The following is a 21,724-nucleotide window of genomic DNA, read 5'->3' on the forward strand; positions in this document are numbered from 1 at the left end:
ATGTATCCAGAACCACGGTTCAAAAGTTGAACGAATTGCAGTATGAGACTCTGCCTCATCCACCATATTCACCGGACCTTTCGTCAACCGACTACCACTTTCTTAAGCATTTGGATCATTTTTTAGCGGAAAAACAATTTAGGAACGAAGAGGCTGTCAAAATTGTCTTCGACAAATTTATCAACACCCGACAGTTGGACTTCTACGAAACTGGCATACATGCTCATGAATCTCGCTGGGAGAAGTGTGTTGAATCGACTGGCACCTTTGATTAAATAAATAAATTTTTGTAAGCTTTACAATCGTTTCAAATTTTAGTACCAAAACGGCCATTTCATTTGCAACAACCTAATACAAGTTTTATTTCTTCTCGAATTTTTAAATAAAAACAACCGGCATTTTCGCACTCGGTATAAAGAAAAATATAGATTTGAAAACTCCAAAAGGCCCCCCAAATATTAACCGGCGTACGACTGGCTCTTACTCCATCTTTGCTGCTATCTGCATCGAAAAAAGCGATTCATATCGACGCAGTCTATATCTAAGATTCGTGCATTAGAACAGTATTCGTAGAGAATCATGAAAGTTAGTAGCTGTATCCAAATGTTTGTAGCTTTTATATACTTCCTTTTAGATAGAGCCCTTATTATTCTCTTCTTTGACCAACGATCAAAATTATTTTTTCCCCGGAAAGCTACTGTTAACATATTCAGGTTAAATGGGAAGATAATGGAAATGGCAATGATTTTTTGTTAATAGCTAAAAATAAATAAACAAACGCCTTTTAAGATAATTCAAGGTAATATACAATTTGAGGAGCAGATGAATTTCCGTTTTCAATAGATAACTAGAACTGATTATCAAAACTTGATCTATTTATGGAAAGTAAGAATAATTCAGGCTTACCTTTCTCTCCAACAAATCCATCAGCAAACCTCTTTCTTCAGAAAACATTCCCGCGACTGTACATTTCTATAAAAAGCAGCCAAACCGAACTACAAACATGTCCGTGTACGAATGCATCTAATAAGAACAATATTCCTCTCACATCTCATGTATCTTATTTCTCTTAATCTTTCACTATTACATATTACAGCTTTCATTAAATGTTTTTTTTTTTTCGTTATTTTTATATTTCATATTTCATTTGACCTTACTATCAACTTTATAAACTAGAGAAATTATAATATTACATACTTCAATATTATTACAAAAAATAATAGAAATAGAATATTTTTACAAAATATTTGAAAAAAAATAGATGTTCATATCTTTACTTTCTTCTTAAAAATTAAGGAATATTGGAATAAGAAATTGTTTAATTTTACAACTTTAATAATTTAAAAAAAATATAAGACAAAATAGAGTACAAGGATTTATATCATATAATGCATCCTTATATCGTTTGTAAATATAAAAAAAAGAATTGAAAGGACCTAAAACTAAAGAGCTTTTCTGCTTTATTTATATTTAAATGCGGACAACAACAGTAACTAGTTCAATGAGGTCACGGAAGTAAGAAAAAAAATCAATGACGTCATTAAACTGCAACCCAAAAGTGTAACTAAAGATTGTTGTTGTCTACTGTTGGCGCTATCTTTTGCCAAATTCGCAGGATTCTGCTCTACATTGGTGAGTTTTAGGCTATCCCCACCAGTGTTGGTGACAGGACTTGCGTCACCATTCAATGCATTGCCTGCTTGCATGTCTTCGATGTCGTTAGGATTTTTCTTGGATTCAGCTACCGAAGCGTCATTGTGGCCACCATCATTGGATGATCTTGCCGAATCAGCAACATGTATAAGAGGTGGTACAACAGGTTCAGGCTCTCGGGTTGATGTGGTTGTCGGTTCAGTTGTAGTTGTGGTCGTTGTCGTTGTAGTAGTTGGTAACAGGGTTCCATTCTCAAGCCAATACACGGGGCTGAATTCGAATTTGATGTCCTGCATGTAGTACTTTTGAACCTGAGAGAAAAAGAAAGGATATTTATTAGATTTGAGCGATAAGCGGTTAAATTGCTAAATATTATAATATTTCTAGAATCTTACAACACTATAAATGAATAAAATTGAACTACAAAAAAAAAGATGTCAGACGGGAGCAGAAGTCACAAGAAAGGAGTCCCTCCAATAGGATCCTGGCAGCAACTATTATTGGTCAGTATCCATCCCTGCTTTGAACACATCAATCAGATGAAAAATTAATACCGTATTTACGGCCTTTTACGTATTTACGGACGTTTGTTTATAGCGAGCGTAAGACAATATTTCCCAATCAGATTATTGTATAATTCTTCCGCCTTTTTATGTACGCTGAAATCTTCTTTTTCTTCAGCCTTTGTCCCGTTCACAAGCGGGGTCGGCTCGTCGTGATCGGTTTCGCCAGGACCAGATCAGGCATTCGATAGAGCCAATCGAATGCCTGATCTGAGTGCAATCCCGAGGCTTTTAAATCCTCATCCAGCGTATGAAGCCACCGTTGTTTCGACCAGCCTTTTGGTCGCTTACCATTGACTTCGATGTCCAGACCAATTTTGACAAGTGAATTCTCGTTAGCTCGAATTACGTGACCATACCATCGACGCCTCTCGTAGTTTTTCCACGATCGGTGCAACACCATATCGATCGCAAATATCCTCATTTCGGACGTGATCAAAATGTGTCACGCCACCAACACAACATCTTCGTCTCCATTACCGAAAGACACCGTTCATTGTCTTTTATAGTCGGCCAACACACAGAACCGTAGAGAGCGACAGAACGGAGGACATTGCGGTAAATTTTATATTTGAGACGCTCGTTGATACATCCATCACAAAAATACCAGTTGTAGAACGCCACTTTATCCAGGTTGCGTTAATGCGTGAGGCCTTTCTTTGCTTCCCGATTGGCATTCTTATAAATTTGCCAATTTAGCGTTTTATCGTGGAGAAACTTGTGGTAAGGGCGTTTCTTTTCACGGACCTTCATTTCAACATCGTCATTCCAGAGCCAAGTATCTCGGTTGATGTACCGCTTACCTGGCTTGGTGACCCCGTTGCAGAGGTCGTTTTATGGATCGTGTCTTTCATTTGGTTCCACGATTTTTCTACATTCGTAATGGTTGGTAACCGGGTAAGTGAGATCATTTCTTCTTTCTTCTCACCAAATCGCCACCATTTAATGCGCGGCGGGCCATTGCGTTCCTCACGCTGTTTTATCGGTGGCTTAATTCGCAGGACGGCAATCATTGGCCGATGTTGAGGTGCGATTGTCTCATAAGGAACGACTTTGCAATCAGTGACGGTGGTAAAATGTTGGCGTCTTATGAGAATATAGTTGATTTGCGTTTTACTGTTCCTACTTTAAAATGTAGGAAGATGAGACAATCGTTTGATGAATCATGTATTCATAAGTACAAAGTCATGGGTGTCTGCAAAATCGAGTATACGCTCGCCACTCTCATTGCACGCTCCAGACCCCTTTCCCCCATGGCATTTGTTACCGTCTGCCTTTTCACGCACATGAACATTAAGGTTAATTAATACAAGGGAGCAAATACCAGCTTGTCACCACTTCGGTGACGCTGCTCCGAGGGTAGAGGTGAGGTAACGTCTGATAAGTTGCCTCTGCCCTTGGACGAAACCGTAAGTCATATGTATAATAAATGCTTGTCCAAGGATGAGGGCTCCGTGGACCACAACCGAGAAAGTATGTTGCTTTCCAACTGCTCCATTTCGCCAATAGGTGGATGGCGGACTTAGGAATCCCTCGATTCTCAAACAAAAATTTTACCACCACAAAATATTACACTGCGGGGTGGATTTAGTTGTAGCTACCTCTACTATCATCCACAAGGATTTCTTCACCAGTGGTTAACCGCATTCTAATTTTCCTGGCATGCGAGGATTTTCACGACTAGTTTTTCCGATCCTACCCAATATATTCTTCAGATCCTTTTTTCTCGATGATTCTAAAACAATGGAAGAAGGGGTGATGCAACTGGGACAGTAAAGCGAACTGGCAGCATCCTCATGAATTATGAGAAATTATAGTTTATCTCTCCATGCCTTCTCTGCGCCCAAACCTTGATGCTGGAAATTAATCTATGTGTCCATCGACCCATTCCGGCCAGCCTCTTCCTCCATTGGATAGATGCGCGCCATCTCATCGGCCGTCTTGTCAATCAGTATCATTCCAACAATCACGCGTGTCGCATCGTTCGACACAACCCTGAAATTTGAAAACCGGCCAAGGTTCTCTCATCACTCAAAGCTTTTTAATTGCTGGTTTTGAAGTTTTAATATGGTTCTCTATTCTCATGCGAGCATTTGTTTTCTACTACGCTTCGGGTGCTCAGAGGTGGCGGTGAGGAAGATGGGGCGGCAACCCTGTCGGCTGAACCAAAACCAAGTGGACGAGGAGGATCTCCATAATGGTGGCACCGGGAGACGCTGTCTTCGCTTTGGCTTGCCGGCCGTGATGCAGTAGGCGAATGCTCCAAATGCTTAGTCAGGGCGATCAGACCCGAGTCTGCACGGGGACTCATCTAAGGTGGCAATTGGTCACGAAACCTTACCAGGGGTATACTGGTACCATGGCAACCGGGATAGCCCCTGGACTCTCATACTTCGGGAGAATCGCTGTTGTATGTGAAAACAGCTCGGTTATTTGCGGTGGCCCCCTAGTGGGAGTTTCATGGGGGTTGTGGTTATGCTCAAGCGAGAAGAGACCTTCGGGCCTCGGCGTGGTGTTGCGTTTCAACACGGGTGCCGTACTCCTTAGTTCGGTAGAGATTTAGGTGGGTCTTGCATCCACCAGTATGAATGCTAAGACATGCACTTTGAATAGATTGGTACCGTTGATGCTTGTCACAGCGGGGCTCTGATTGTGGTCACAAAATCAATCCGTGTCTTAAGAAGACCGTGGGATTATGTCTCCCTGACAGGTGCTCACGTAAAACCCTCATGGACTCTACTACGCTTCGCGATTATTACCACCTCCGTTTTGTCCTCTACGGATACCAGGCTTACATTTTTCAACCACTCCCCTGCAATAGTGATTGCTTCAGATAAATACAACTCGATATTCATGAGCTGATTTGCGAATTATAACACTGCTACCTGCGTTATCATGGCATAGAAAATTAATGATATCATTAAAAATGACGATCTACAATAGCCAGATAATTAGGCGCTCAGCGAACTCCTTTACTAGTTTGATAGCTTCAATGGTTTATTTAGTGATATGGAAGCTGAACCGATTTGATCTGATAAGCCTCCCAACCTCTCTGTGGATTATTCACTTTTTCATTTCATTTTTTCATAGTTTCAATATTTATATAGATCTGCTCGATGATGATTCATCAGGATTTTACTAGCTTTAAAAAAGAACAATAACCTCTGGCTTTTGCTTCATGTAAGGAAAAATCCCTTTCACCAAACATCTTCCCTTTCTTCAGCCTTTGTCCCGTTTACAGGCGGGGTGTCTCGTCATGATCGATTTCGCCATTTTATTTTATCAAATGCCTGATCTGGAAGCAATCTCAAGGCTTTTAAATCCCCATCCAGCGTAACAAGCCACCGTTGTTTTGGCCTACCTTTTGGTGGTTTACCATCGACTTCGATGTTCAGACTAATTTTGGCAAGTGAATTCTCATTAGCGCGAATTGCGTGACCATACCATCGAAGACGCCTATCTCGTAGTTTTTCCACGATCGGTGTAACCCCATATCGATCGTGGATATCATCATTTCGGATGTGATCAAAACGTGTTACGCCACTAGTCGAACGCTACATCTTTGTCTCCATTACCGCGAGACGCCGTTCATTGTCTCAAATAGTCGGCCCTCAGAACCATAGAGAGCGACATGACGGACCACATTGCGATAAATTTTAGACTTGAGACGTTCTTTGACACTTCGATCACACAGAACACCAGTTGTGGAACGCCACTTCATCCAGGTTGCGTTAATGGGTGAAGCAATTCCATAGCGCAGTTGTTCATTGGTTGATAGCGTTGACCCGAGGTATTTAAATCGCTCAGTTCTAGGCATATCACTGCCGCTGACAGTGATTGTGTCCGTTTCATGGGGATCGGTCGTCAAAAAATCAGTTTTACTCAAAGTCAATCTGAGACCGTTTTGCATGAGGCGATCATTCCATTTTTGGACAAGTTGCTCGAGATCATCTTTGCTATTAGATGCTAGGAAAACATCTGCATAAAGTATATCCGGCCTTGAGTTAATAGCCAAATAAGGAGATTGGTATATCATCAAAGTTTCATGCCCCTCTGTGAAACTGAGGAAGTAATCCCTAAACTATTTTCAGGAGATTAGGATATATGATTCGCATAGATTCTTGGCCTGAATCTTGCTATTACAGCTCTATTAGTGCTTACCCATTAGTTTATAATCGCCTCTGCCCAGAGTTATTTCAAGCAGTTGTTGATGCTGCGATGCATAGCTAGCTTGGAGTTTCTTTGAGATTTCTTGTAACAATATCTGGTTAATCATACCTCCTGCCCTCTGTCAAATGAGCGGCCATTTGGCGTGGCGACACGATGATGGAAGATCAAGCAATTCCCTTGTCCACCATCAATTGGGTCTTCTACTGGCGAAAATATAACGTTTTGATATTGATGAGTCTCATACCGTGCCGATGTACTCTGTGATAAGGGAGACTCTTTCGAGGGTCAACCTGATATTGTGACTTGATCCAACCACACCCCCATACATTTTTATCCGTCAACTGCTTGTGCAGACCAACCTGATGAGCCCCTAACCTAACCAGGCTCTTCTTTCAAGTAGCCTGATCATTGTTAGTCAATATGATGTCTAACTGCGGATTCGTCGTGTACGCGATGTACTGCATTTAGACGCCTCTTTTTCTGAGCTGCTTGTAGCATTAGATGTCATGATGGGCTCCACCACCGATGTATGGTAACAGAGAGATATCAGTAACCGGAAGCTTGTTTCCCCACTCACAAAAGTTGACTGTGATGTGGTTCGGAGTCCCCTTCTCTCGTCTTCCATATTGGTTTATTGTTCTGACTGTCTTTTCATAGAAATTTTTGTGTAGCAATCTAGCATTTCTTCACAAGTTTCTCTATCTGCCTATTTGTCACACGCACTTTTCTTGGATATCATCACATCTGTTGACACGAAATTTGGCAGGGATATTGGAACTGGGAGCAACCACTACCGACATATAAAAAAGGTGTTTAAAAATTTCTTTTCCGAATATAGCCATGAAGGGTATTCAATTAAAGGTTTCAATTGTAACTTTTTAGCTGATCTTAAATACAATCTGGCCGGATAGCTTAGTGGTTAAAACACAAGCCTGTCGTACAGAAGGTCGCAGTTCAAATCTCACTGGTAGCAGTGGGCTTCAGATACCAGTCGATTCAGTTGTAAATTGATACCGGAGTCAAATCAGGATAATAATCTCGGGCGAGCGTAATGCCACCCACATTGCGTCCTACAAGGTACTGTAATCCTGTAGTGTAGTGTTCATTTTGAATGAAGTGCTCCAACACACTTCAAGACCTTGACCCAATTGAATTGTTGCGCAAAGGATTATTATTATTGTTAAATACAAATTCCGCAGCCATCATAGACAACAGCGTAGAAACTGATACGAGACAGATTGGTGGAAATCCCACTATGTTTAACAAACTTGTAGTACGAGGGTAGTTCAATAAGTCCTTAGAATGACCAACGGATGGCGCGCGAATCGCCCTAAATCATTTGCTTTCAGTCAGCGCCACTCCCGACTAGATATATAGTGCAGTCACAGTCCACATCTTCTGAGTTTACGTGTTTTTATAATCAATTGAAAAAAAAATTGCTTGTTAAAAAAATGGAAAAAAACGAGTTCAGAGCGGTAATAAAACATTTTCATTTAAAGGGCTTAACTCCATATGAGATAAAAAATGAATTATACTCGGTTCATGGCACATCTGCCCCCGCCTTAGCAACGGTTTATAGTTGGGTAAATGAATTGAAGTGTGGTCGTAAATCAACAAGTGATCACGTTCGTGATGGAAGGCCCGTAGAAGTGACTACTGCCGAAATCATCAATAAAATCCACGATATGGTGTTGAAGGATAAAAAATTAAAAGTGCGCGAGTTAGCTGTGGCCACAGGGATATCAATAGGTACAGTTTTTTCAATTATACATGAAAAATTAGGCGAGAAAGCTGTCAGCAAGATGGGTTTGCTCTCAGCTGCGAATAAACGAAATAGAGTGGTCACCTCTGAGGCTTTTTTGGCGCGCATAAGTCGGAATCCTGAGGAATTTTTTCGTCGGTTTGTGACTGTGGATGAAACATGGATACGCCACTAGACTCCTGAGACGAAGGAACAGTCAAAACAGTGGATCGGCACAGGTGAACCAGCTCCAAAGAAGGCGAAGACCGTAAAGTCAGCTGGTAAGGTTATGGCTACAGTTTTTTGGAATGCCCGTGGAATTATCCTTATTCACTACTTGGAAATGGGTAACACAATTACTAGTGAGTATTATGCATCATTTTAGGGCAGCTGAAAGAAGAAATTAAAAAAAACGATCACATTTGGCGAAAAAAAAATCCTTTTTCATCACGACAACACCCGAGTTCACACATGCTTCGTTTCAATGGCTAAAATTGAAGAATTAAACTTTCAATTGGTCGAACACCCACCGTATTCACCAGATTTAACCCCCAGTGACTTCTTCTTATTCCCAAACTTGAAAAAATGGCTAGGTGGACAGAGATTTACGGACAACGAAGACGTCATTGCCTCTGTAAGTGCTTATTTTGAGGAACTTCCGAAAACGCACTTTTCTGAAGGATTAAAAAAAACTTGAAAAACGATTGATTAAGTGTATAGAGCTCCAAGGAGATTATGTTCAAAAATAAAAAAAAAAAATTACTCAAAAAAAATTGGTTTTTCCACTTTATTCTAAAGACTTATTGAACTACCCTCGTAGGACAAAGTTATCTCTGAGATATTCCTCTTGTTTGGTTGGTTTTTTGTCGATATTTCTCATTATATGCTCCTAAAAATTAATCAAATACTAATCGTCAACTAATGATAGAGACGTTCGTCCTTAATTAGATACAGTTAGAATTTGCAGGTCACTGGTCAACAGATTTCCATTCCTTTAATTAAACCTTTGTTACTAAAAGGGGAATATTGTAAAATAATTTTAATTTTATCATTTAATGCCTACAACAGCTGGACAGGCACAAAGATGAACACAAACATACATGACAAATCGATATTCAAACCTTGTGCAGCAAGATTGAGATATTAAGGTTCAACTAACTCGCTTATCGGTATTACATCCGAGTTACTAATATCCAGCATTCGTTGCACCTACATTTAATCATAACTACTTCCAGGAAAACCCGTTTTTCCTCGGTCATTCAGTTTAGGTAGGTGAGAGTGGTGGGGGCAACCGTAGTTCCAAATACTCAGTGCCTAATACATCTATTCAGAGAGTTCCATGCCTGTTATGGATCGGAGGTATCCAGAAAACTGCATACGAAATGCAGAATTGTCTGCTCTTTTTATCAGATAGGTTACAGATAGTCAAAGCCACCATACCCATGTCCTCAAGGTTTTCAATTCTCTATATTCTCTTTTAACTGAATTTTGGGTCGCTTTTGGCAAAGTTAGCGAATGGCTACTGTAAATAAAGTATTGTCTAAGGTACACTTAACGATGCATGTCACAGTGGCAGACGGAGTGCAACCGCTCACCAGTTGTTAGACATCTCGCTGCGGAAGTAAATGCTGATCTAGTGCTGATTAGCGAGCAATACCGAAACAAGGACCCGTCCTCATGGCATCTCGACTTATCGGGCACCGCTGCCATCTGGGTTCGGGACGACGTTCGACTTCGTGTTCTTGCCGAAGGCCGGGGGGACGGATTTGTCTGGATCCGGTGTTTAGGGATAACGTTTTTTAGCGTTTACCTGACGCCGAATGAGTCGATTCCGGACTTTCGGCGCCGGCTTGATGCTTTGGAGGACGCCGTTTCGAGCATGGAGGGACGAATCCTGGTTGGCGGTGATTTTAATGCCAGGGCTCTTGAATGGGACATGCCTCAATCAGACTCCAGAGGGAAACGGATTCTGGAAATGGCATCGAGAACCGGGCTCGTAGTTTTAAACACCGGATCCACGCCAACGTTTCGGCGCCTAGGTTGTGAAGGAAGCATTCCTGACATCACTTTCGCGTCGGAATCTCTGGCATCATCGGTGGACGGGTGGCGAGTCCTAGAAGACTTCTCGGCAAGTGATCATCAGTACATTGCGTTCGAAGTGTTTGACGCTACTTGCCGGCGAGCACCAACACGACGTTCCCCCTGCGTGTGGAAAGCCGCGAGGGTGAACATCGGAAGGTTCGTCGAAGCTCTTGGAGCAGGTAGGGCCGCGCTGGGGGGCACTCCGGGGGGTGGTGGTGTCGCAGCTGACACCGTCGTAAATTCGGTGATGAATCTGATAACGACGGCGTGCGAGGCTTCCATGCCCCGGAGAGGCCCCAGGCGCGACAAGTCTTCTATGTACTGGTGGACGGCAGAAATTGCCGACCTACGGAAGGAGTGTCATAAGCTCCGCCGTTTGGCACAACATTTGTACGCCAACGAGGAAGCATGTGCCATAAAGGCACAATATAGATCAGCAAAAAGGAAACTCCGCAGCGCTATAAATAAAAGCAAAGCTCGCGGCTGGCAAAATCTTGTTAATGACGTGAATGATGACCCGTGGGGACTTGGCTATAAGCTTGTCACTCGGAAAATCGGGGCTCTGCGGAAGCCATGCATATTGAGCACCGACCAGATGGACCGCATTGCGCGCGCATTGTTCCCCAGACACCCTGTACGGGTTGATGTAAATAGCGCGGAAAGCGTCGTGGATTGCCCCTTTTCACAATGGGAGAACTCGAAGAAGCGGTTTTCACTATGAAAAACAGGAAGGCGCCAGGTCCTGATGGCATCCCGGCGGAAGTTTACAAACTGGTGTTCCGCCAACGGCCAGAATTGCTGCTGGAAGTGTTCAACGCGTGCTTGAAGGAGGGCATTTTTCCTTGTCGCTGGAAAATGACCAGACTCGCGTTGATCAGTAAGGGTAAAGGAGACCCGGAGCTCACGTCTGCATACCGACCGCTGTGTATGCTTGACACGGCCGGAAAAGTGCTCGAGAAGTTCATCAGGGGTAGACTCGCTGAAGCGATCCGTGCTACCGGGGACTTATCCGCAAGGCAGTTCGGGTTTAGAACAGGGACATCTACAATGGATGCTGTTATGGAGGTCGTAGATGCGTTTAATCGAGCCGAGGCACACAGCCGCCGATCTCGACGGATAGTGCTCCTCATAACGCTTGATGTCAAAAATGCCTTCAATTCCGTAAGATGGACAGATATGCTAGGCACACTAGAGAACTCCTTTCATGTGCCAAGCTATCTCTTGCGGATATTGAGGGATTATCTGAAAGACCGCTCCCTGTTCTATGAGACGCTAGAGGGGCAGAGGAGGATGGAAATCACGTCGGGAGTAGCGCAGGGATCCATTCTAGGACCGGACCTCTGGAACGCTTCCTAAGATAGTCTGCTGAGACCCGATATGCCCGAAGAGTCGCGCCTGGTCGGTTATGCAGACGACGTTGCGGCACTTGTTGCCGGATGCACTGCTGAACAGGCGCAAAGCAGACTTGGCATATTGATGCGACGGGTAAGCGGATGGATGACTGCTCACGGTTTCAACCTTGCGCTGGAAAAAACCGAAGTAGTCATCCTGACCAGAAGGAGAATCCCGACCTTGCGTCCTATATCGATCGGCGAATTGACTATAGAGTCAAAACCAGCGATTAAATACCTTGGTTTAATGCTCGACTCGAACAAGAGCTTCTTCGAGCAAATCAAAGCAGCCGCGGACAGGGCTGCAGCAGGAGTCGCGGCCTTGAGTTGGCTAATGGCGAATGTCGGCGGTCCTATATCAACTAGGAGACGTCTCCTCATGGGAGCAACGCAGTCCGTCCTTCTCTATGGTGCGGAGGTATGGGCTGATACCCTTGACAAGGAGGTGCATCGTAAACGCCTCGCTCAAGTGCAGAGGCGGGGAGCTTTGCGAGTGGCGTCTGCTTATCGCACCGTCTCCGAACCGGCTGTGATGGTGATTGCGGGAGTGATCCCCGTTGCCCTCCTTGTCAAGGAGCGCAAAGCTATCTATCGCCGTAAGGACGAAAACTTAAGAGAAGTAGTTGCCCGTGAAGAACGTCAACGCACCCTTAGCGAGTGACAACTTTCTTAGCAAAATGAGCCAAAGGGCAAGTGGACTGCGCGGCTCATCGACAAATTCGACCCATGGTTAAACAGAAAGCACGGTGAGATTGAATACTTCCTTACCCAACTTCTAAGTGGGCATGGAGGTTTTCAGTCTTACCTGCACAGGGTTGGGAAGGCGCGATCTCCTGATTGTGTGTTCTGCAATAGAGTGGCGGATGACGCTGAACACACCTTTTTCTCTTGCGAGAGGTGGGACGGCCTCCGCCAGCAGCTTTATGTAGACACAGGGGAGCTCTCTCCAGACAACATTATCAGAGAGATGCTGAAGAGCGCTGGCAGCTGGAATCGTATTGCGCATTATGTTCGGGCTCTTCTTACTACGAAGAAGATTGAACTCGACCGGCGGAGGGATCGGACGGTAAGGGGTTCCCTGAACTAACAACAACTCCCTTCCTCCCCTCCCCTGCCGTTGGTGAAAGGAATTCCCTGACTTGAAGGCTCCCAAGCCCGAGTCCAACACTCTGTGCGTAAACGCATTCACCTACCCTACTCCCAGAAAAAAAAAAACCATTTCCATGTCCACAAGGTTTTCAATTCTCTATATTCTCTTTTGACTGAATTTTATTTTGGGTCGCTTTTGGCAAAGTTAGCGAATGACTACTGCGAATAAAGTATTCTCTAAGGTACACTTAACGATGCATGTCACAGTGGCAGACGTCCTAAACTTCTTGTCTTCGTTTATTAAGATAATCAATATTACGGCGTTATATATAACTTCTCAAGTAAAATTAAAAATAATATTAAAATAGTAATATTAAAAACCAAATAAAAGCAACAAACAACTGCAAGAAAGAAACTGTTACAGTTTTCCTTAAAGATTCTCACGCATTATAGCCTTCGAAGCTTCAACAGTTTTCTTCAATCAGATCGAAAAACAAACAGCCATAAATAAAACGACAACGAGCAATAATTTCGATATATATGGGAAGGGCTATCTCTTCCAAAACAAGGAACCATTATCAGTAATTCTTCTCATCAATTCTACTTTATCGTCCTTTATACCGCAAATGTTCCCTTCAAATCTCATCATTTCATTCATGTCATTGATATAATCGAAGTGCTTTTATTATCATTTGCCGCTCATCTTCCTTTCAATAGTTCCCTGAAGTGTTTCCTCTTGAACCATCACTGAAACTACTTGACCCATTTCGACAACCATTGTACTGATTCAATTCCCTTTGCATTGGATCATCATAACTTATCATAATCTCAAGGAATCTAAGGACTTCCAAAAGGCCTTCAAAGTTCTATCCAGCAACAATCAGACTCCGAGGAATACCAAACAAAAAGTGAATGAATAAAAGTACTTACATTAGCTGAAATCTTCCTTGAAATGCTGTCATCATTGTCCGCATAGTAAGCAACAAGGGTAGCTTTGTAAGGAGCATCCAATGTTGTATAGTTTCCTTTTAATGTGACGTTGAGTGCTGTTCCTGGTTTCAATGTCGTGCTGACGGTCTTCACATCGACCACCTTATCGCTGTCTTTCAGGCCCCAACGAATCTCGTTGACTGGTTGCCCAACCTCATACACTTTTGTGGGCAGTCCACGTGCGACCCCATCATGAACACCCCAAATTTGAACTTTGTCATATGTGAATGAGATGACCGTCTCCACTAATCTTGGCAAATCGTCTGTGTTAGATAGAACAGCCGAACCTGGGGGAGGAGGGAAAATAATTTTAGAAGCTGTGAAAATAGAAAAGAGAGAGTGCATACCTAAATATGTTTGGTTTACTTTTATGTCGGTCCTCCATTTATCGATCTTGATTTCACGCAGTTCATACCGGACTGGTTCGATTTCAACTAAAATTTCACCATCTTCATACTCCTTCTCTGAGTTTCCTTCGCTGACGACAATTTTTCCCAAACGGTTATGAGGATCTAACCATCCTAAATTATAGTCTGGTCCATGTTGTACTGCGCCGTTTGTCTCTTGGTAAAGCTTAGTCTTATGCCGGGCAACGAAGAAGGCTTCAGTCAACTGCCCTCCGCAACTGACTGCTCCCGTCGGAATGTAAGGAGTGAATTTCGTCCATGACATCCAAATCAATTTTGCTCCTTGTCCTTTGTTAATCAGTATATCAAAAGCATGATGCGACTTCACTTCACTATGCATGGACACCAAGCACAAAGTTCGTTGTTGCCTTTTCTCAGTGTGACCACTTGTATAAATCCCATCTATTATTGCTCTACAAACGTAGATGGGATAGTGCTCTTCATCCGTGAGATATTTCCCACCATGAACGGCATATTCTAGCTGCTTGGAATCACCCACGAAAGTTTCCCATACTAGGATACTCGATGTGACTCCTTGACTCAATAGGTCTGACACATGTTTGTAAGTTTGGACACTTTTAACGTTTGCTATGACTTGTGTTACAAGGGAACATGTTAAAAATAGCGCGAGGACTAAATGGGTGCGGAATGTTTTCGATAATCGAGGTGGTAGAACCATTTTGTCCTTATTAAGATTTGTACTAGTTAATTTTGGCTGAAATTTTTTTGGTGACCGTTCTGGAAAGAGATAAGATTAATAAGCAATTAGTTTTTGGAAGTACAGAAAACAATTTGTTTAATGTATAATGGGAGCTGGTTTCGAGTCCTTTAAGTGTCCTTTCATTCAACTTAAATTCCTCAGTTCAAAAAAGAGGAACGTCCTGGAAACATATCCTTTGCAACAAACAATGACAACTATAACTATCATAAACTGACAAAGCAATAAATCATACCCTCCTCGACATATCTAAACCATAAAATCCGAATATATCCTTCCAGTGTTATAAAAAAACTGTTCTCCACAAAACAAATTTATTCCAAAATATTCGTTCATTCGCTTCCCTCAAATCATGTTTTATGGGGTTCGTTACTGCTTCGTGGAGAAAGTTTAAAAAGGATCCCATTTTTATTACTTCCCCATTACCATATACATGTATATGTATATTAGATTCGAGAATTTGAAGAGGAACAACAATGGTACTAAATAGCTTTGCATAATGCGACAAGGGACCAGAAATTATCAAAGACTCCAGTTTTATTTCATCACCGTAAAAACGATTCGTTTCCTGGCCGCTCTATTAAAACAAACTTTAACAAAATATCCTAATAAGGATTTACATTGATGGAAGGCAGGGCGAACAGTGAAGCGGGAAAATATTAGTGTTGAAATAGGTGACGATAATACATATGAGCCACACCTCAGAGTTGAAAAGGGCAGAAGACACTAGACACCTTGCATTTCATAAAATTTTACATTTCATTACGTTCTGGTGCTGCCTGTTTTCAGACAGTGCATACCTTTATCAAATTTGCTACAAACGACACCAAATGCAATCTTGCACTCGTGGACCTGGATGAAGAGTCAGATGTTCTCGTCACCGATATTTTGGGCGACGACTCCAACGCTCGACGCAGAAGCAGCTCATCTCTTCGCGTAGCAGTGTGCGACTCCCTTAGCAGGCATAATTTTCTGGTAAACACAGCTGCAGAAGCCTTGGTCCTCCTTGCCGTGAGTTACAAGAAATTAATTCCGCAAGTAGATTTGAGTCTGGGCTTGCTTAGGACCTTTTTATCGCGCTTCATTTTAGCGGCCATCAGCGTCCCCATATTAGGCGCAACCTTCCCGTGGGTTGCTGGTGGATATGCAGCATAGGTCCCTGATAAACCTTATAACCGCTGTTAGGTCGTTAGGGAAAATTTCAACCTACTAGAACAACAACACTCGTATTCGCGCCCTCCTCCAAAAATACTGCAACAGTACAATCGAATCTGGTATATCCCAGCCACTACTAGCTCCCCAATTTTCTCAACGGTGCGTGCTTCACCATCCCAGAAGGTCATCTTCACTTCATATGGTTCCGAAGCCTAATGGGGAATGCCAGCCTTGTGGAAATTACAGACTCTTCAATGTTCAGACGATTCCAGACCGATAACCCACAATATTGCCATCATCCAAGACTGCATTTTTTTGCAAACTATCGTGTTTTGTCGACCTTGGATCCCGCCAAGGCTCTCGACTGAATCCCTGAAGCTCCCGAGGATATTTCAAACTCAGCAATTTGCACATATTTCGGATTCTTCGATTATACACAGATGACTTTTTTCCTGTGCAATGCGGCACAAACGTTCCGGAGATTCATCTACTCTGAACTACGAAACTTAGATCTCTGTTTCATCTATTTGGATGATGAACTGGTCGCTTCCGCCAATAAATACAAGCATTTGACACATCATTTTTCGACAGCTCCTTTACAATGGCCTAGTTTTCAGCATTGAAAAATGCAGATTCTTCCAGCAACATTTTTAGGCCATTCCATGACTCTTGCCTAAGTCAGTTAAAAATCGGGAGGTCTTGTGGTCTACAGAAGCTATACTGGTGTTTGAAACCAATAATCGCAATAAATAGATGGCGAACGATAAACTTTTGGCATTTCTTCACCAGGAAGCACCCCTAGCCGCGTTCGTCGATGCCTCAAACCTCTTCACCAGACAGTAACCAACGCTCGTTGGGTTTTTTTTTCGAAGCAGTTAAATCTCGATCAGCAGAACTACACCACTTACGATTGTGAACAATTAGCCCGTATCTATACATCGAATATTTTCGTTTTTGTTTTAGGCCATTTACCTTGTTCAGGGACCATAATTTCTCACTTTTGCCTCGCAAAAACCCGACAAAGCGTCCCCGCGCCAACTTTGACACTTCATTAGCTATTAGCTAGTTCGAACATTCACCATGTGTCCGGTAAAGACAACTTAATCGCTGACGCTCAACTGTTAACTTCTCCCAAAATCCTAACATTCATTTAAATATTTCCAAATTTTAGTAGAGCTATCTTCCAATATTCCGAAAACGATCATTAACCTTTTTGTTGTTGCTTTCACATAGGTCTGTTTACGTTCTTCTTTTTCTTCAGCCTTTGTCCCATTCACAAGCGGAGTTGGCTCGTCGTGATAGGTTTCCCTATTTTATTTTATCAAATGCGTGATCTGGACGCAATTTAGAGGCTTTTAAATCCATTGTCTTTTATAGTCGGCCAGCACTAGAGCCGACAGGATGAACGACATTACGGTAAGTTTTAGCTTTGAGGTGTTCCTTGATACGTCCATTACAAAGAACACCAGTTGTGGAACACTACTTCATCCAGGTTGCGTTAATGCGTGAAGCAATTTTATGGCGTAGTTCTCTGGTCGTCAAAAATTCAGTTTTATTCAAATTCAATCTGAAACCGTGTTGCATGAGGCGATCATTCCATTTTTGGACAAGTTGCTCGAGTTCATTTTTGCTATCAGATGCTAGGAAAACATCATCTGCGTAAAGCAGTGTATAGGGCGCTGGACGTTGGATGTCCCGTGTGACGGCGTCCGTAACTAGAACAAAGAGGAGATGTGAGAGGGCCTTTCCTTGATGAACACCAATAGAGACCAGAAGTGGGTTTGATACACCCGCCAAACTTCGAACTTGACTTTTCGATAAAGCAACTGAACCCAGCACACGAGTTCTTCTGGCACTAAGTGTTGTCGTACATCTCGAGCTCCGCGAAGGGTACTTAAAAATGTCCGCACTACGTTTGTTATGAAAAGCGGTGCGGAAAGTAATATCCGAGTTAGCAGGGCAGTTCATCAGGCAATTGCAGAGTTTGAAAAAAAGGACACATATCATGGTAGGTACGGCGTCGCTGCAGCGAGGGGAGATTGAGGGTGCAAAGTCGTGACGGATAGTCAAGGTTCTTTTTGTAAAAGAGGGTCCGGGTGAATTTGCGTTGTACAACTTCAAGAGTGCGACAGTTACGAATGACAAGGGAGTTCAAGAATGTTAAGCAGGACTGAATTGCGGTAAGTCGGAGGAGGATCTTAGGATAAAACGGAACATTTTGCAAGCTCCATTGATGATGTCAACGAAGTGAGAATTGAAACGAAGTTTGCCGTCGAATATTACACCAAGGTCTTAGGAGGTCAGTAGAGGTTATCCACTAAGAGAATAGGAAAAGGATGTTGGGGAGGGTTTAGGCGAATAGCACACCCAGCGGCATTTGTTGACATTCAGTGTTAGCTTGTTGACCGAACACCAACGGACCAAATTATCAAGGTTGGACTGCAAGAGAGCACAGTCCAGCGGAGACGAAACAGAGGCAAATAATTTAAGGTCGTTTGCGTTAAGCAAACACAGGTAGGTGAGGATGGAGGCGAGGTCATTGATAAAAACCAGGAAGAGTAGCGAGCCAAGTACAGAGCCTTGGGGTATGCCAGAAGATAGTTTTCTATAGTTAACAAGGAAGAGGTTAGGAAGGCCATCGGAGCCGACAAAACTGATAGAAGAAGGGAGAGATTGAGTGGGATTACGAGAATTGCAAGCGTGAGACCAAAAGGGTTTCAAGTTACCGTGGATACGGGCGACGCTCAATAAGGACTTTTTATGCGCTTCTTTAATCACTGACTTCACAGTAGAGCGCATGACCTTAAACTAAGCAAGGTCGGCGTCATTCTTAGAAGCCCGAAACTTCTTCCGCAGGCGAATGTTATTAAAAATCTCCTGCGAACAAAATTGGGTACGAACGTAGGCAAACAAGGGAAGAAGGGACTTAACAGGAGAGGAAATCGGACAGGATATTGTAAAAGGTGTTTAGGGTTTGATCACACGTTGAGTTGCTTAATATATGTACCCAGTTGAAAGATGCTGAAGCTGAGTTGAGATGACCGTCAAAGTTTGCATCGTGGAAATCCAGCTGACGCAAACAGTCAAGTACTTAGGAGTACATTTCGACTCCAAGTTAACGTGGAAGCATCATATCCAGGAACAATATTAGAAATCATGCAGATTCCTCTGGTGCTGTAGGAATGCGATAGGTAAGACCTGGGGACTTTCACCTAAACGGATATACTGGATGTATACATCCATAATAAAACCCATTTTGATGTATGCATGCATCGTCTGGTGGTCAAGACTGAACTTTGCTAACAGCAGGAAGCTGCTAACGCAGATTCAGAGACTTGGTTGCCTAAGTATTACTGGAGCAATGAGTACTACGCCGACTGCGGCACTTGAAGTTATCCTAAATTTACCCCCCATTCACTTGGAAGTGAAACGGAAAGCGGCCAACGCCGCATATAGGCTACGATAGGACGATACCATTGGGGCGTGAAAAGGCGGCCAATCAAACGGTCATGCGTCTATCTGGAAATTCCATGAAAAACATCCCGTAGCTCTGATGCCGACCGATCATATGGTTTCCAGATTCGTCTTTGAAAAGACATACACTGTCGTAATCACCGAAAGAGAAGAATGGTCGAGAAGTGGCCATGAGTCTTTTCAGATTACAGACCTAATTATCTTCACCGACCGGTCAGTCATGGAGGATGAATCGGGCGCAGGGGTGTTCTCGGAGAATCCGATTATAGAACTGGCCCGACCCCTCGGAAAAATGACGACCATAATCCAGGCGGAGATATATGCCATTTCATTGGCAGCAGAAGAATGTCTGCGACAAAAATGGAGGGATCGCACCATTCGAATCTGTTCCGACAGTCGGGCGGCATTATCAGCACTAAATGGCAACAGCATATCAAGCCAGTTGGTGTGGAGTTGTCATCAGGTGCTGCTGAAACTTGGCCGACTGAACGAAACATTCCTGATGTGGGTGCCGGGGCACTCTAACATTGCCAGTAATAAGGAGGCTGACAGACTGGCTCGACGGGGGTCTGAATCCACAATGGTGGGGCCAGAACCAGCTCTTGGAATCCGACCATCTACTGTCAAGTCTACTCTGAAGGGTGAAATTACAAAGATTCACGCAACCGAGTGGAGAAATTCGGACTCTTGCCGGCAAGCGAAAATCCTTGTGAAAGAGCATAGCGCCACTAAAGCGGCATTTTTGTTGTCCCTTAAGAAGTGGGACACGAAAACCCTAGTAGGGCTTTTGACGGAACACTGTCCCTTAAACTACCATATGGAAAAGATTGGGGTAGTGGTTTCGGCTGTGTGCAGCCATTGGGAGGAGGAGACGGCCCTGCACTTTTTATGCAGCTGCCCGGCATCCTCAGATCTCAGACGAAGACACCTTGGCAAGGTTTTCTTCAATGAAGAATCTGCACACTCTCTGCCCCTGGAGAATGTTCTAAGATTCGCTAAAGCCTGCGAACACCGTAGGCGAGAAGCCATTGAATAGGCAAGTTACAGGGATAGTACAATGGGCCTAACAATGGCCTGAGTGCTCGGAGTTGCGGCGCCCCCCAGTTAACTAAACTAACTGGCTTTGTGGAAGTTGAACTTAGTAGACTGGTGTGCGGTTTGCAAGTTTGAACGAGGGAGCACCGCTTCAAATTCAAGCGCGGGGAACTTGACACTCCACCTAATGTATGGTTTCTAACGTTGAACTTTTTTGTTGTCCTTAGTGTTTCAATGAAACGAAAAGTTTGCTTTTTGACTAGGGACAATCTAGATTATAAGCACTGAGGAAGGGAGCAAATGGCTCCCGAAATACTGATATCCTCAAATAAATACAATAAGATTGACTCCACTTTAATGATATATAAATCAGCGAAAATTTTGTTGAAAAAAATGCTGGCTCGTAGTGTGATAAATAGTCCTTCGACTAACATAAAAGAATATTTCAAGGCATTTTGTTTATAATGCGTTAATTCCAATTGAAAAAAATACGGCCTTGGCTTATTGAACCCAAATAATGAATAATCAATGGAAATAGGGCGACTAACCAAGGAATGTCTATAAAATTCAAATGTCAAAACGTCCTCTGGATAAAGTAAAGGAACTGATCCGTTCCTACATTGAAGTATATCCCCATACTTTCAGTTACCACTTTGTGTAGAAGACAAATTACCATAGCTCCTCTTTTCAACCACTGAGACAGTAAATAAATGCATGTAAAGTTTCCCTGGAAGAAAATCGATATTTCAGGAACACGAAGCCTGAAAGTCACAAAAAGTGTCTGTATTCAGTACAAGCCAGGACAGGGTCAATCTTCTAAGTTTGCAAGATAAGTGAGGTGCATGAAAGCATTTGCTTCTAAAGGAAACTGAAGCATATCCGAGCATAGGAGGTGTGGCAGTTTGCTTACCCTGAACCCCTTTGCTGATGCTGTCCAATATCTCCTGACCATAAAATCTTTTTTTAGTCTCATTCATTGATTTCGCCTAGATTTCTTCTTACCCTACCTTTTCCTATTTATAGTCACTAAGCGAAAGGCCTCAAAGGACGTTTACCTTTCAAAAAGATTATGGTCCACTTTAGCTAAAGAGGCCTCTTGGAATCGTTTTATTTTGGGATATTGTGGATTTGTGCAAATTGCTTGACTTTCTTCCTGGCGGTGGTTTCGTGAGGATAGTTTGGTGTCGCATTTTAAAGGGTCTAAATATTGGTATTCTTTAATAGGGGAGACGTAGGATTGCATTGACAAAATATTA

The 21,724-nt window shown here is 43.0% G+C and overlaps 1 protein-coding gene across 2 annotated transcripts in view; it reads right to left on the minus strand.

Annotated features, from left to right (window-relative positions):
- Nucleotides 1–1,038: 1,038 nt before the first annotated feature.
- Nucleotides 1,039–21,724, minus strand: part of LOC119654233 (protein unzipped) — a 337,876-nt gene continuing 317,190 nt past the window's right edge. For both annotated transcript variants that reach the window (XM_038059458.1, XM_038059459.1), the window contains exons 2-4: nucleotides 14,027–14,824; nucleotides 13,620–13,966; nucleotides 1,039–1,964 (exon numbers count right to left, since the gene is read on the minus strand). In XM_038059458.1, coding sequence (XP_037915386.1) covers nucleotides 1,494–1,964; nucleotides 13,620–13,966; nucleotides 14,027–14,765 — 1,557 coding nt within the window. In that variant the 5' untranslated portion in view covers nucleotides 14,766–14,824 and the 3' untranslated portion in view covers nucleotides 1,039–1,493. The remainder of the gene's footprint in view (nucleotides 1,965–13,619; nucleotides 13,967–14,026; nucleotides 14,825–21,724) is intronic.

This window comes from Hermetia illucens, chromosome 4, assembly GCF_905115235.1.
Source record: "Hermetia illucens chromosome 4, iHerIll2.2.curated.20191125, whole genome shotgun sequence".
Taxonomy (NCBI): Eukaryota; Metazoa; Arthropoda; class Insecta; order Diptera; family Stratiomyidae; genus Hermetia; species Hermetia illucens.